Source organism: Clupea harengus, chromosome 13 (genome assembly GCF_900700415.2).
Source record: "Clupea harengus chromosome 13, Ch_v2.0.2, whole genome shotgun sequence".
In the NCBI taxonomy this organism is placed as follows: domain Eukaryota; kingdom Metazoa; phylum Chordata; class Actinopteri; order Clupeiformes; family Clupeidae; genus Clupea; species Clupea harengus.
In genome coordinates this window covers 17,218,817-17,235,775 of record NC_045164.1, presented here as the reverse complement: position 1 = coordinate 17,235,775, position 16,959 = coordinate 17,218,817, and the positions used below count along the sequence as shown (strand labels likewise).

Below are 16,959 nucleotides of genomic sequence, written 5' to 3'. Positions count from 1 at the left end.
AACTCTTTTGTTAGTTGCTTCCTGTTGGGAATCCGTCGGTTAAAAAGAATGTTCTTAATTTTAGAATGAACACCACACGCTGGGTGTCAAAATCTCCCGATTTAACCAGTAATGCATTTCTGCAAAAGGGCGAAGTCTAAATAATACGTTTGACAGTCTTTTCAAAGTATAGGTTAATTTAAATGTAAAAGTCCCCTAGTTCAACTCTATGATGATTCATAGAAAACCTCTATATCGATCTAGGCCACTGTTCTCAGAAAATGTATAAACTACTCAGGGTTAAAATGAGACGCAAAAGTAAAGATGATGTAAATAAAAGTTATTATTCAGAAAACCAACGTAATGTTTAATGCTACTATTTTTGCATAGATAATAAAAAAAATAGTGTGATATGAGAGATCTAATTACGTTTTTATCACAGGTCTGATCGTATTTTTCACACTTAAAAGTCTGACATTAATTAACTGCCATTATCTGAATTCTCCAAAAATGTAAGCTTTAACTCCACTAAAAAAGTAACGAAGACAAATTATATTTCAGAATAAATCGGCAAACCCATGCAAACTAAAAATGACATCCGTGTCATTTCCCTCTGCCTTGGTACGACTTCGAGCTACCTGTTGATGCGCAAGGCGGGCGGAAGCGTCCCGGTCTCCCTCAGCGCCTCGATGCCGCGCGCAGGGCTTGTACCTGTCACAGCAGTGCAGCTCGCGCCGCGTCTCCCGGCGCGCTCCAGACGTCCCCTATTGATCTCGCCAGCCCGACGCAGCCACAGACAATAATCGCATTCGACAGATGCCGTTCACCCGTGAATAACAAGTTCCATGGAAGCTGCATCTCGAGTTATTATCCTGTAAGCTAATATCGAGTAAGAAAGGTCCCCCAAAGTATCGGAGTGGGTCTCCTTCGGAAGGAATGGACTGTCTAAATGACCATTTACAAATACATTGCAGGGCTAATTGCTGGCTCAAAACACCAGTGCCAAATATGAGGACCTTTGGTCGATGCAGGCCTACTTAAATCCTTGATGAGTAATCTCAGACTGATGGGAACACAAGCAGTGTAGTTTTACATTTAAAGTTCGAATTAAACATTTTAATACCGTCATTCTGTTCTTTACAAAGAGCATAGCAAATAGCATTTCTTATAAATAGTGTACAGATCATCTTGGATCATCTTGGAGCAACTTCGAATTAGATAATACTTTCTCTTCTCTCTTTAACACGGGCTGATACAGAGAAGACATTACCTGATTGCAATACTGAAATATTTATCGCGTAAGTCTGGAGACATGTTCGGGGACATTTTGGTTTTCAGAATGAAGAACATCTTGATGGTGCATTAACTCTGATGCATTGAAATAATCACTGAAATTTAGGTCTGAGTGACATTCCTAGAGGTCCCTGCATAGTTTATCTGTCCCTATAGCCTACCTGACATGTATGGTTACTCTCACAAACAGCCGACCTGAATACGTCTCTAATGCACATCGTCATTATCGTGTTACAGCTCAACGCAGAATGACGCTTTCTCTGTCGTCTCAGATAGCAGCGATGAAGTACCACCTCTCAGAACAATGAATAATGGAACTGGAAACTTGAATTTTATTTGTGAACTTAAGACCCCCTTCCCTTTTACGGGGGGCAACATGAAACGCCATGGTTCCTCATCGCACTTGGTAATCACTGTCATATTTGATTGCTCTCAACAATGGCACGACACGTCCCTTTTAAACGGTGTTGTTTTTCTACTTGCATAATTTCCCGGTCACTTGACGCCTCCGCTGATGACAACAGGCAGTGAGGGGTGATGTCAAAAGCTGGCGTCCAGGCGATGTGTGCCACGACAGGTAGTATTTAGTGTCTGACTCATTTTAAGACCATGACATTATAACAAATAAAAGCGAGACAATGGCTGACACGCATGTAAGCGACACATTAGCCGCGGCTTGCAGGCGCAATTGTTGCCGAACGTATCCATCTCATCGGTCGATGGCGGGAATAAAGTTCGGGTGAGAGCTCAAGTGTACCTGGATATGCCAACAGATAACTGCATTCACGAGCTATGACAAAATCAGAGAAAGTTAGTTTACATCCTGCAAATCTTCTTAGCATGGGTTGGAGGCCTCTACAGGTCAAGTTTTTGGCCATCAGGGGTCCATTCTTTTAGCCGTGGTTGTAGAAGAAAACATGTAATGTTCAGTGTTTATAGTGGATAAAACATGGAGACTGTTTAATTGATTCACTGAACCAGGTGCATGAAATAAGACGTTTATGTGTAAGTATTGGGAATAAGAGGCATATTTGAAATGTCAACGAGAGAAAGGGGGAGGGGGGAAGGGGGAGTAAAATAAGAGGAAAACTAAATGAACTCAAGGAGAATCTTCCAGGTAGGGACATCCAGGAGTGGGACGTTTCCAGGTCCTTGAACAGGACCAAGTGGTGTAAGGCTGCGAGTAGCTCAATTAGACCCTGAAACTAACGAACTAACAATAACGACCGGACTGGAGCTAGAGACGAACAGCTCCAAGCACGGGTAATTATTTCATCAGCTTCGCTATCCTCATCCACCCGTACCAGGGACCGAGCATGCTTAATTAAGTTTGACAGCAGAACAGCTGAGCTTTGCAGATATCCCCTAATGTCGACAGAATAATGGCCGAAACGAATGATATGATAACAAGGAATATCAAAATATTATAGTAAACGTACATTCATCGGTGGTAGAACGTGTACATAGAGTGAAGACCATTTCCGTGGGACATGATTCATTATTTAGATGAATAGGTGTACCAATAACAACTATTTGTTGAATGCGATTTGATACCTGATTCTAAACAGTATTAATGTGTTGCACTCCGTCACTGTGCTTATTTTTCTTTGTTCAATAAAGTCACATTCTCAGACAGCGCGTGAAGAGAAAAGGAGCCGAGTATTACGCACACGTGGCCTGAGGAGTCCCTGTGAGTTTCCACTTAGAACATCATATGGTAAGCTCTAGGGCGTGCGCGCGGTGCATTCATCATATTAATTCTGCATAAAGTGTCGAGCCCAAATACCTGGAAGAGTGATAATCGACTCCTCCAGCGATTAGAGGTAGCTTGGTAGCGGTGCCGCGAGCCACTGTGCTGCCGCCGACCTGACCTTGCAGGAAATTGCCGGTAAGCGCGTGGAACAGCGCAGAGTGACCTTGCTGCACCCTCTCTCAAAGACAGCGAGTGTATTTTAGTGATTATTTACTGAAAGGAAAATATATTCTTGGAGTAAAAAGACTTTTATAGTCTGTGAGTTGAATGTATTGCGTTAGGAGGTTAAATCTATCGACACACCATAGTAACAGTGTCCACAGTTGAACCGCCAAATTGGTATCTTGAGCTTAGGAAAAATGTTTATTTTTGTAGTTCATGTGTGATATTTATAGGCGTACAAATTCTGAAATATTAGTGCTTAATGGCTGGTTGTGTAAATGGTGCATGATATCAGTTTTCCAGACTAATAGGTTACCGTTGAATAAATTAAGCAATCTTCTGCATGACTTCATCAAACTATTATATTTCCAAACAATAGAGTAATATAATATAATATATTGTAATATAAAATAATGCAGTATTTAGAAACTCTGATATAATATATCCAAAATCAGAGACATAACGCGCTGTAGAAAGTAGATATCGCTTGCTGTGGGCTGACCCGCATCATGGATGGTTCCGTCCAGTCAGCCGGTATCTTTTATGAACTGTTCATGAACTGCTTCATCTATGGTTTACATAAAGAACCTACATTAATGAAAGATAAATGAATGTGTAAATGTGTTAAAGAATGAATGAATGAATGGACCTTGCAGAGAGCAAGATAGTGCACTATAAAATTATTTGAAAACCAAAAACTTGTGGGATTTGCCTGTAATCTGTATAGTTACGTTTGCACTTACATGTGTGTGTGTGTGTGTGGGCGTGTGTGTTTGTGCACGCGCGCGCGCGCGTGTGTGTGCAGGAAAAGGCGAGTGGGGTAGCCTGATTTCCTGTTGGTTTTGGGGTGCACTTGGACCCAACCCACGTCCAGTGCTTTGGTGGCCGTGAAATGTTAATATGACTGCAAAACTAACTGGAATTTGTAGGGCAGCGTTTGAGTGAGGCAAACTCACACGTCAAACTCCAATGAGCAAATAGTGGGCATCCACACACCATATTACCCTTGGTGATTCCCTTTCACCGAACTACCGTAGTCCAAGGTGCCTACATACTCAAGCACACACACACACACACACGGACATTTAAATACTCAATACACACACGCACACACACACACACACATTCTCTCTCTCTCTCTCACACACACAAACGTCCCCCTTCTCCCTCTTTCTCTGGCTGATTCGAATTATGCGGGGCACCCTCCCTCCCACCGTCCACCCGACACATCATGTAGCTCGGCCGAGCAAAATCCCTCCTTTAAGGAACCGGAAGAAAGAGGACCTGCGGTTCCAGTCGCCCGGCTCCATTCAGTGTAGAAGCTTCCAATGGCTTCATTAGAAGTAACGAGTTGACACAAGGTAAATCTAACATTGAGGCGCCATTCTCTCCGTGCGCGGAGAACCCTCATTAACTGTCGCTAACAAGCCGTGCAAATGCCCTGATTGGACAGCTCCAGTGTAACTCCGTGGACTTAGCAGGATACTCACTTAATGAGACCACACAAAAAAAGAACAGGAGGTTCAGGAAAAAATCTTTACTTGCGAATAGTTTGGACGTCTCAGGAAGAGATCTTTTTTGTAAATCAACATTTTTTTTCCCACAGGAAATGCTCTTAATTATGCTACTTAACAATGTGAAACTGAATTCTGTTGATAGTTTTATCTCAAGCTTGTCACATTACAGAAAGAAAACTGCAGAGGTTTGTTTAGAATAATTATCCACATTTAGATAGACAGAATTACAATACTGCTGCGAATAACCTGCCACTGCATGAACACATAGGCAACTGTAAGTTGCTATAATTGTGATCGTATTTACCTTTAGCCTTTAATAATGCAGTAAGATGATCATAACTGAGCATGTTTATCTCGTCATGGCTTAACACAATTCTAAATGTTTTAACAAACTACTCACTGTTTCTTTCTGAAATGCTCGCCAGAGGACTCAAAAAGGTGAGCGGCGAATTTTCTACGAAGAGATGTTCTGCGTTTAAAGCCATGTCTTGGTGTAGAGAAATGTGGGTACGGTTCAAAGCCGGTGCTGGGCAAACAGAGAGAGAGAGAGAGAGAGAGGGAGGGAGGGAGATGCAGAAAGACAGCAAGAGAGAGGTTTGCGTTTCGTCCCACAAGCTCTACACAACTGTAGGCGGCAGTGAGCGAAGAAAAGGGATCCTGTCCCCATCTTTTGTCGGTAATCTGCCCGAGCTCAACGACCCTCGATCTTGGAGAGAATATTATTTTTTTGTATCCATAGAGACTTAAAACTTAACCGTGACATCTACACATTTGTAATGCAAAGAGTGCAAAATTCCGATATATAACATATTTCGTGCTGCGTTAGATATGTTTCTATGAGTGGGCATGTTACTGTGCAAGCTCGTTCCATACACATTTTACCATTATTTCCTAATTTCGGACAATTTACCAGTATGCCCATATATATCTATGTATACGGTAAGCACCGAGCAGAGCGCGCTGACGGACAGTAAGAAACTTACAGGATTTGGGAAGCATATCCACCTTCGGACGGGACAAAAGCAGGGTCGGGCAGATATTCAGGGTCACGGGGTTTCATTGTTACTTGAAGGTGAAGAGTCCTGTTTCGTCCATCCGTTCGATGTCCACGGAGAGTAGAAGAGAGGAGAGGAGACATAGAGAAAGGGCATGGAGGTAGACGCAAAGTAAGAGATGAAGTGAAAAACAAAAACAAATGTTAAGACTAAATGATAGCAAACCAGATGTATTTTTTATTTAATTAGAAATTACACTATCAGATATCTACCAATCTTTTGCTAACCTCAAGAAACTTTGCTAACTTAACTATTGCCTAGAATAAATACATTGCCAAGTAACATCTCCTTCAATGCAAACGCGTTCTTGGTGACCGCAGAACTCTTACGCCTATGGATCCAAAAGACGACACTGCTTGTTCGTCAAATTAAAACAAACTTTAACAAACGTGGAGAGAAAAAAAAGGCACCCAGCATGTGCATTCCTTGCGGGCTGTCCACTTGAAGGAGCCCAAAATTATTCACGCGCGGCAACCTCGTGCACGCCGGTGTTGGCGAGTACTTCGCAGGCAGACGCTCACATGTGGCGAAAATATTCTCCGAGTGTGAACAGCGAGTGTAGTGAGAGATGCGCCGCTTACCTTTTCCACCAGCCACTGTCCATTTAGCCTCCCTCTTGCGCTGTGACGCAACACTTTTGTTTATTTTACTTTAAATACAGATTAAGCCGGGGATATGATAAAAGCCGTTGCAGCAAAGTGGCAAGGTGTATGTTTCGAAAGCGCCTCCAAAAATCACTGGAGCGCGTGAAACGTCACTGACAACGGGTATTTGCTATGATGTCAGTCGAGCATCAGCCTAAACCATGGTCGACATTATAATGTCGGCGGCTTCGCAGTAAGTAAACAAAGACGGAGCTAATAGTTCGTCGGCATTGAGTAGGCTGTCTCCCGCTGGTTATCGCTAAGCGAAGAGAATTAACAGCTCCCGGATAAACAGACAATTAGGGCAGGTGAATAAACTTGTTTGGTGGTGTTAATTACACGCTTAACGCAAACAAAAGCTATGGTAAAGAATGTGAATGACCAGTGGCTTTGCAAACCAATTCAGACTTTACACTTCACCCAAACAGCTAATTTCCGAGCTGCCTCCAAGGCTTCGTCCATAATGGACCATAATCTATTCTGCATGTAAACCCCTCAACTCAGTGCCATAATAAACGTAGAGCACACCTGGCGGTTCGGGCCCTGAAGTATTTACATACTAGTCCAGCTCCTCTTCACAATATTGGCAGAGAGAGAGAGAGAGCGAGTGAGGAAGAGAGAGAGAGATTTTTTTTACACCAGGACCACGGCCAGCCTTGAAATACCGCGGGTTATTTTCAGTCCAACAAGCTTTCCAACAAGACCGATTCAAGTGCCACTTGGAATTACTTCAGCAGAGTTTCGTATGACAGGAGAGCAAACAGGTTTGATCCTGGAGACACAACCTGCCCCAGCGATTCCAGCTAGATCAACCTCCACCCTCCTTTCTCTCCATGTCATATACACACGCATCCACACACGCTAGCACGCACACAGGCACAAAAACACAAACGCACAAATCTGCAAATTAACATAATTACTATCTTTGATAAACAGGACATACACATTTCCCGGGCAATCAACGATAACCACTGACACAAACAAATGACAAATGTTAAGGGTCTCGCCTTGCCACCGAGAAGGACAAAGACCCAAACGGATGGTCTGGAATGTAAAAATCTAAAAAAAAATAAAAAAAGGAAAAGTTTTGAATTCCTCAATGATTTTGTAGAAAGGCAGCTTAGGATAATTATGTCAGCTTTGCCGCGAACAGATTAGCTGTAGTCTAGATGCTGTGTTTCGCTACACCCAATACATGCCCTCACAATGTCCGCATTGTTCTTAACGGAGTGAACGCGCACAATTTTAACACCGACTAAGCCCTGTCTAAATAGCATATAAGGCAGTTTAGACGTTTTGTGTGAAATCATGAAAACCATACCGCCGTGACCTCTGACACAGCCCTCTAGCCAAACCTCGTGATAGATGGAGACACACAACCATGCCATCCATAATAAGGTGATATAAAGAAAATAGGCCCACACAAAAGTAAACATGCAATCCACGGACACTGCGTAATTTGGTTTCATTAAAATATGTTTTCACAAAACCTTGCTGGATTGTTTAGTCTGTAAATAAGCAAATATGTTAACTGCTCACTAAGCGTTTTAATTTCATCCTGAGCCTCGGATTGCTTCAATGTTAAACGTCGAGTAGCCTGCGACAGTGTGGTTGCGGGCAGACTTCCAGGATTGACCCGTAGAGCGCAGACTGAGTGAGCAGAGGGAACTGTGGGCTGCCGGACGACTTGAGGCGCTTGTTACGACGACCAGCCCTGATGGGGGAGCTGGTGTCCGGGCGAACTATTTTGCTTATCACAAAAAAAATCATCGGTCATGCGATTCGAGAACAACTGAAGAAAGGAAAAAATACAATAAAATATCGACCAAGGAATTGCCAAAAACTAACATTTTGCCGTTTGGCCTTACAATCAGAAGAAGAGGCTGGTGCCTTGACTCCCGACTGATAGAGCACCATCTATGAATACGTTATCGGCTGTGTGCCTGCCTAATCGTACCAGTAGCCTCCCATATATAACATAATAAAAAGCTGGCCAACGGAAGGGGGATACGCGCGGAGCATGTGCAAACGGACCCCGCTATAAGCCTTTTATTTAAAAGTGGATTCCCATCTTCGTATACCTGTCACCCCGGACCCCCCTCCCTTCCGCCTCTCCCAGCCACATATCTTCTTTACCCTTAACGAGCCTCGTTAAGATCGCAATAATATTCCACCCACTAATTGCCCATTCCATTCAACAAATAGGCGAGCCTCGGCTTCGACTTCACGAGCCCGTAGTGGTGGGAGGATGGCGAGGAGATTGGAGCGCCTGATAACCCCCCGTGCGTGCAGCAGAAGTGGTGAAAGCCTCTACGTACTGGCTAATGATTGGCACGCTTGACAGTGATTGGCAGGGCTGCCATGACAACCTCACAACGACACCAAGAAGACCAATAGAAAAGCGAAACAAAATATTTCAATGCTACACTCACGGTGGATTTAGGGGGAGATATTATGAAGCTGGTGTCATTAGGCGATAGCTATTGAATCATTCAATCTTTACTCGTCGTTTCTTTTCCTTGATAATTTGCTTTCTCTCTCAGGTCATTTCCATGGTGTTCAGATCCCCTTTAGAGCTTTATCCCTCCCATTTCTTCCTGCCAAACTTCGCTGATCGCCCTCTGCTCTTGGCGAGCAGCGCGCCCAGCACCAGGTCTCCAGAAGACTTGTCAATGTTTCAGCTACCGACCCTCAACTTCTCGCCGGAGCAAGTGGCGAGCGTCTGCGAGACGCTAGAGGAAACCGGAGACATTGAGCGGCTGGGACGCTTCCTGTGGTCTCTGCCGGTGGCACCGGGAGCCTGCGAAGCGATCAACAAACATGAATCCATCCTCCGCGCTCGTGCCGTGGTTGCCTTCCACACAGGGAATTTCCGAGACCTCTATCACATCTTGGAGAACCACAAGTTTACCAAGGACTCACACGGCAAACTTCAGGCCATGTGGCTGGAGGCGCACTACCAGGAGGCCGAGAAACTGCGCGGTCGTCCCCTAGGACCAGTTGATAAGTATCGGGTGCGGAAGAAGTTCCCGCTCCCCCGGACCATCTGGGACGGAGAGCAGAAGACGCATTGTTTCAAAGAGCGGACGCGAAGTCTGTTAAGGGAGTGGTACCTACAGGATCCGTACCCGAACCCCAGCAAGAAAAGGGAACTGGCGCAAGCCACTGGACTGACACCTACACAGGTCGGGAATTGGTTTAAAAACCGGAGGCAAAGAGACAGAGCCGCAGCAGCCAAAAACAGGTCAGTTTCTCTTTTACAACTTGTGAAAATGTGTAAAGTCTATAGCTGATGGCTCTTAAAATATCAATGTGCTAGGTATATTTCATAAAGCGAAGAGGCGGAAGTGTAGACAGATATGGACGAGGGGGGAGAGCTGAGGGTTCAGGCTGGCGACATTTTTGTTTTTATCTCGAGTGAGAGACAGCAAAATAGTAGCCCATACAACTGAAGACATTTAGTCCAGACTATATACTTCAAGCAGACATTAAGAATTACAATCTTACCTTACAAAATTGACAGTTTTGTAACTAATATTATTTTACAATGATTTCGAAAAATATGCCCACTGTAGGGTATTCACGGCAAGTTACAAAGCAAAGCTCTAACTACGGTTACGCTACATTTCAGCCATGGACTTTTTGAATCCAAATGGATATTTCTACACTGATTGGTATTATGGTATTGTAACTAGTTGACTAAATTAGTTGCATCCAAATTCCTAGAAGCATTCTGATTTGGAAGTTCAAAGTTAAAGAGCTTGTTTATTCTTAAGGTCTTGCTCCACAAGTGAAAGTGTTTTGGTTAGAAAACCTGCCAGCGTCGCATAAGTATAGAATACTTTCACCACCATCAAAAACCTCAAAACAACCCTTATCTCCTGTTACTAAATAATATGTATAAAATAATAAATTATATTATAATTGTAAATAAAAACACTACAATGTATTTGCCCTATCGTAAATAATTATTTCTTTGATTTATCAGCCCACTTACACCCAACATAACTATAGACTATATTAGAATATTTACATGCGTTGTTAGTGAAAAGCTTAGGCTATATGATCCCCTTGCAGGTGGTTAAGTTATTATTTTTAGTTGCTGCTTTCTTGTACTGCATATTATAAACGTGACACCTTGCAGTTAACATAGTTGTCATTAATATGTGCATTCAGCAATAAATGTGTTATTTACATTTAAATGCCTTGTGTTTAAGGAGCCAACAGTGGTTGTAGGTTACAGCAATTGAGTTTTTGTGTCAATGTGTTTTTAATTAATCTCTTCACTAGATTTAGGATATAAATAGGATATATTCTGGTTTTATCTACAACTGCAATAGACACAGTCTGATATTCAACATTCATAGTAATGTATCCTAGTAATATAGCCTAAATCCACCATCAGTGTAGTGGCTAGAAAAACAGTAATACGAGAAATAGATTGTTGGCTATAAACTACGATTTATGGAATGTGATGTAAAAAAAAATGTGGCCTCGTCCACTATGCAAGACTAACAATCACATTCTTCTGGCAGTGGACTTAATCTTTGCCATCGACTGCAGATTACGTTAGAAGCCGTGCAGATCCAGAATATTCAAGAATGCTACACGCATCAAATAGAACACAGCAATGCCCATACATTGGGGAGAATATTTCGCCTTTCAGTGTCTGTCGTAATTGCAAACCCTGACTGTGGTGTGCCGACTATTTCAGACAAGTTTTGTGCTCTGTTCACTATAATTCACATTGGGCAAGAGCAGCTGTCTGCAGTCGTTTAATACCACAGTGAATGAGCGATAAGCCAGTAGCGTGCATCAATGCGTTCCCATTCAAATTAGCGACGGGAGAGGCCTCTGTTAAACGGAGGGATAGCCCTTATTCTGGTCTAATTGCGATGCTATTTTCTCGCTTTCTTTGCTCCAGGCTCCAACACCAAGCAATAGGACAGAACGGTATGCGGTCCCTTTCAGAGTCCGGCTGCACTCCACACAGCTCGGCGGAATCGCCATCCACCGCGGCCAGTCCAACCACCAGCGTGTCCAGTATGACAGAACGAGTCGACACTGGCACGTCCATTCTCTCAGTTACATCCAGTGACTCGGAGTGCGATGTATGATACAAAAAAAGAGAATTACTTACAGGGAACATGGACCTGATTACAAAACAAACTATGAAATATCGGGGAAGATAAAAAAGGACCAGTTGATATAATTATTAAAGTAAAATAAAAGCACGTCTTTTTTCAAGCGCTTTCTATGGACCCACGACTCCTCTTACCCCTATCACTACTTGCATGATATCTATATTTTTTGTTATTCGGGGAACAAAAAAAGCCCCGAGAAAACATTTTTACGAGGATCACCGAGAAGAGGGAATTACCAGAATCCGGTGTTTTGTCGACTTTTTATTTTATGTTCTGTTCTTTTTTTATCAGTTCTAGTACAAATGGTAACGCGCAAACAAGATGCAATCTTTTTTTGTTTGTTTTTCTTTTATGTTCATCAGACAATCATTTGAGTCCTAAGCACCTTTTTTACTACACTATACTGTCACTGCCTGTGTGGGTACTGGTTAACATGTGGAACTGAATCGTTATGACTGTATCAGATTTTTATTTTTATTTCAAGATTTTATATTGAATTATGTATATCTTAAATAATGTGATCATTCTCCCAGTCTGTAATATAATATGTGTAGAAACATGCCTGTATATAATAATGCTCTACCGTTGCCATTCTCTTTTCTCTCCCTCACTTTCTTGACTTGGTGTTCCTACATGAGATATTTGTCAAAGCGTAAGACTAAGTGCTCTAGGCGTTCTGTTTGTTTGTTTTTATACTTTATACAGAAGCTAGCTGAACATGTATTATCAGTCAATTTTATGCAAGGCAAAAAGATAATATAAAATTTGGAATTCTTATTCATCAACAGCCTATAAGTCTTAGCCTGTTTCCCCGTGCTTCGCTCAAAGCGCTTATTATTAAATGTTTATTTCCTGCGTGTTTATGTTAATGTATAAATTTCTAAAAAAAATTCAAATACAGTATTCCATTTTGTTACATGGGCTGTAGTAAGTCTTTCTTTGCGAGTAGACATTTTCATCTGGACAATTCTCGGGCTTCTAAAAGGTTCCGGAATTCATACTGAGTGGTTGTTGACATGCTGGATTGGTTGTGCAAGTGGTTCTCCCTGGATGGGCCACATATTGTCTTAGGAACCCCTTTCTTGCAAATGGCATTATACAAGGAAGAAAAAATGCCCAGGCGTGTATTAACCAAAGTCCTGGTCAGTGTGGCGCACCACTGGACTTAGCGTTTGCTAATGGTTATAAGTGAATGCAGAAATTAAGTAAACGCGCCATTAAATGGGCTAATCGTCCGCGGCTCCTCCCCTGGCCCGATCTACCATTGTGGGCCGGTGAAAGAGCTTTTCTCCAGCGAGCAAAGAAAGCTTTCGCCCAGGCCTTCCGCCCCACAGAAAGCAACATTCGCATAACAACTTTCACACTAACAGCGTGAAAAAAAAATGTCTCGCTTTTAGACAAACCCCTGAGTTTAAAGCTCCTTACAGCACACCACCACTCATCACCCAAACAAATAGGAATTGTAGGTGTTTTTATAATTACATGTCTGTAAAAATGGAAGGAAAGGACAATACAAAATCTACACTTTATGTAAAGCGATAAGTTATTGTTAAAAAGCACACATAATTACATATTTACACATAGACCTAGTTTTCTCACAATTCAATTAACTGCACCTTTTGCATGAAACACAAATGACATGTTCTGCAAAGTGGCGCTGTCATGGAGAGTTCAGTGGGTCTTTGGTCATATAGTTGGCAGTAATGTTTTTAACTTCTAATCAAGCCTATAGCTGCGCATAGGTCAACGAGGAGAAGTGGACATAAAAGGAACCGCTACGCATTAGACCCAGTACAGAAACACAGCCTGACATTGTGGGTTCAAAGTGAACAACTGCCTGAATAAGCCTTTACTAAGTGCTTTGTACAACCCTTTAAAATATACGCGATTGCGCACACCTGTAGCGAGACAGAAGACAGATGAATGATTTCTGGGTTTATTAACTTCCCGGTGAACAGTTATGTTATTGTGTGTGTGTGTGTGTGTGTGTGTTTGAGGTTGCATCGGTGAGCAAGGTTGTAAAGTTTATGTTTTGGGAAAAGTGAATTAATGTGAATCGTGCAGTTCCTCGCCAAATTTTGCAATGCCAAGTTGCAAGAGTACTTTCTTTCCTGACGTTATTTTCAAAATCTTGTTCAGACACACATTTTATCCAATATGCGGTTAGCCTAGCTGTTGACAACCAATTGAGCTATGACTTCTAACTTAAAAAAAAAGTAACTGATCGATTGCCAAAATGGCACCTGTCGCCCAAAAAAAAGAAAGAACGAGAAAAAGAAATCTGATTGGAGTGTAATCATCAGTAGTTGATAGTGGCTGAAGTAAATCTGCATTTAAGCCCTTTTCACCTTTTAAGTCCATCTGCAGAGAGGAGATAGGGCCTATCACCCACCCTGGGCCGCCGAGCTCGCCGCCGAGCCAGGCCTGATCGTTATCTGAGCTGCCCCTCATACTCAACATTAGTATATTGGCCGCTACAAGTCCCCGTTATGATTAAGATTAAATTAGGCCTAAATTGGAGAGCAGATTTTTTTTTGCGCTCTCTCTCTCCCTCTCTGTCTCTCTCTCCCCCTCTATCAATAAATGTACGGGTACTTGGAGGATTAACCTACACAGATGGAGGCAAATGGCACGTCATATCACCAACCCAAAATCTCAAGAAAATTACTTGTTTTACACTGACTTTAATTAGGCCAACACTTTAGGCCTATATAAATTGCACGGGCTATTGTAGTCTCCACGTTATTAACGGAGCCACTTTATGGCTCCGGTAATTAGTTATGTTCAGTTAAAACTGGCTGAAAATGACGGAAAGCCATAATTAAAATAACAAGACATATATACGTAACTACATGACATGCATATAGGCTTTCCCCCCCTCATAGACCCATTTCTCAGTAGCGACCTGTTACTATAATAACCTTGTGTTGCTGCCAAGTAGTTGGTTATAGCAGAGGCCAAAGCTAATTGCCGTGGCGGCGTTTGATGGATTAGGTCACTACTGAATTATCTACTACTATCAATGGGAGTGATGTGTTCATGCCGTTGTACGCTCGCATCCACACACAATGGAACTTGGGTGAAAGCTATCGCGGTGAGCGATACTCATACGTGAATGCGCGCAGAAAGAAAACCAGAATGTGAGACAAGTGCGACGACAATGGAAGTGACATTTTTTTTCTCCCTCCAATCTGTACGTGTGTTGTTCGCAGTGCGTGTGTCAAAAACGGCAGAATGGACTATTTGTCCTATTCCCATAACCTTTTGCGTACACAGGCTACCCTGCATTATTGGGCTACAGACTGCGGCGAGAAAGGCCTGGGCTGGCCTGTTTTTTCTCAGATTTCATCGGTTAACTGAACACAACTTTTCTATTCGTGTGTATTCATGCAGCTCTCAAAGAACGCCAGCTCCCTTTGACCCGGATTCAGAGCATGAAGCACAGACGAAGCCTACTAGAACAGCGGTTCCTGGCAGGTCTGGGCCGTTTTAATTCTGTCCAACGCCCATTTTTTCCCCCGCACTGGCCCAGTGACGAGTCATTTAGAAAAGACTGTTGGTACACTAAACTCTAGAATATCTATTTTGTATTTAAGATATATGCCAAATATCTTAGCATGCATGGTCTTTTAAAGTTATTTAACATAGCGACAACTGTATTATTACTAATTTGTGTTAATTATCAAGTATGACTCTGGCTAATCAACGTGTGGTCTTGTGTGATCACGTTTAGAAAACATTACTTAACTAAACAACAAAACTTAACAAAAAAAACAAAAACACTGGCGGAACAAGTGTTTCTACATTTCTACACTGGTTTGGACCTGTTACAGCTGGACTGTGTGTTTGTGGAGAGAGAGAGGGAGAAAGAGAGTGAGAGAGGGCGAGAGAGAGAGAGAGAGAGAGAGAACAATAAAGAGAGAGCGTTTTGAAAGCTGATGGAGAGGGGACTTCCCAAATGCGCTGCAAAGTAAATAAGAAATAAGAAAGACAGCCCTTCACACGGACTCTGACTTGTGGCTGGGCCGCGGTGGCAAGGCCTAAGATTGAGGTGTCCTCACTCAGAATACTACGGGGATTTAAAACTGTAATTCTATTAAATAGTAATTGAGGGGTCACGAGAGGCTATGATACAGGCTCAGCGGTATAAACGCCGGCCGTTTGAACTTTAATTTGGAGTCGAGGGCAGATGGGATCATAGCCTTTCCGGGATGCTTACCGTTTTAAAACTGGTCGGCACAAGGGGAAATGCTCTAATGCAGATTAGTACCATTCCAACCCCCTCTCCACCACACACACATACACACATACATACACACACACACCATCCTCAACTCCCACCCCTTTTTGAAAATAACATGAAAGCAAACCAAACTTTAGCTTGTTTCATCTGAAACACACCTCCGTTGCACACATTATACTCTCACTGACACATACACACACTCACAGAGGTTAGCGAAGGGGAGGGGGTGTGGGGAGTGCTCTGATCTCGCGCCTGCTGCACACTGGGCAGACAGAGCGAGAGCAGCTTAAAACGCCGCAAGCACCTGTGTTTTCAACAGCTATTCTCATGCCATCTTAATAGCATTATACTAATGTATACACAGATACATCGGCGCAAAACACACACACACACACACACACACACATACAAAACAATGAAAACAATATTTGGGAATGTTTTCCATACAGTGTACCTGATATTGTTATGTCCATAACATTGCTTTTATATTACCCGTCTATTACCATTGTCTGTCTATTTCACTCCAAACTTCAAATGATTAGCCTACGTAAATATGACAACAAGCAATGACGATTAGATGTACGTTGTGTTTGACATCGAACTTGGTTGAACTTGAATTTATCCACAGTATGGTAGCCTATGTGAACAATATGTGTCTGCAAAAAGGCACTATACACCACAGAAGGTGATTCTTCCAAATGGCCAATTATTTGAGAACAGAAAACATATTATAGACAGGCGAGTTTTATTTAGCTTAGAGTAAAACGTCTGTGGTGCATGCGTAATTTTGATTATAAGTAATATAAATAACATTGGCAATAACAGTGTCTCTTAATTTTAGTTTTCAATAATAGCTTGAGAAAAAACAATTCAAATAATTTGTGTAGGTAAAAAAAACCGCCACCTAACGCAGGACTACTATTTATTTTCAATAAATATTGTACAGCTTATACTGTTAGTAGCCTAATGTTGGGTGTAATAACAATTGCCTACATCATATATATTAAGTAATTGTTTGAAAGGTGTGACTACCCTTGACTCTAAGACAACGAATTATGGAGCGATTAATTCGGGCTGTGTATGTGTTGTGACGACTGAAAATGAAATTGAGTGATAAAGTGTGTGTGTGTGTGAGAGAGAGAGATGGAGAGAAAGAGAGAAAGACAGAC

At 42.3% G+C, this 16,959-nt stretch overlaps 1 protein-coding gene and 1 long non-coding RNA gene across 3 annotated transcripts; one reads left to right on the top strand and one right to left on the bottom strand.

The window, feature by feature from the left end:
- Positions 1 to 4,709: 4,709 nt before the first annotated feature.
- On the bottom strand, positions 4,710 to 7,907 carry LOC116223209. Of its 2 annotated transcripts, XR_004164968.2 has the most exons (3): positions 6,341 to 7,907; positions 5,688 to 5,786; positions 4,710 to 5,230 (listed from the first exon to the last, which is right to left on the bottom strand). It is a non-coding gene; the product is annotated as an uncharacterized LOC116223209 (long non-coding RNA). The 2 variants fall into 2 exon arrangements; XR_004164969.1 differs by lacking the exon at positions 6,341 to 7,907 and having other exon boundaries at positions 5,688 to 5,866.
- A 907-nt stretch (positions 7,908 to 8,814) lies between these two features.
- Positions 8,815 to 12,463, top strand: six3a (SIX homeobox 3a). The gene is made up of 2 exons (XM_012841417.3): positions 8,815 to 9,647; positions 11,328 to 12,463. The coding sequence occupies exons 1-2, from the start codon at positions 8,956 to 8,958 to the stop codon at positions 11,518 to 11,520; spliced, it is 885 nt and encodes a 294-aa protein (XP_012696871.1). The 5' UTR covers positions 8,815 to 8,955; the 3' UTR covers positions 11,521 to 12,463.
- Positions 12,464 to 16,959: the final 4,496 nt, after the last annotated feature.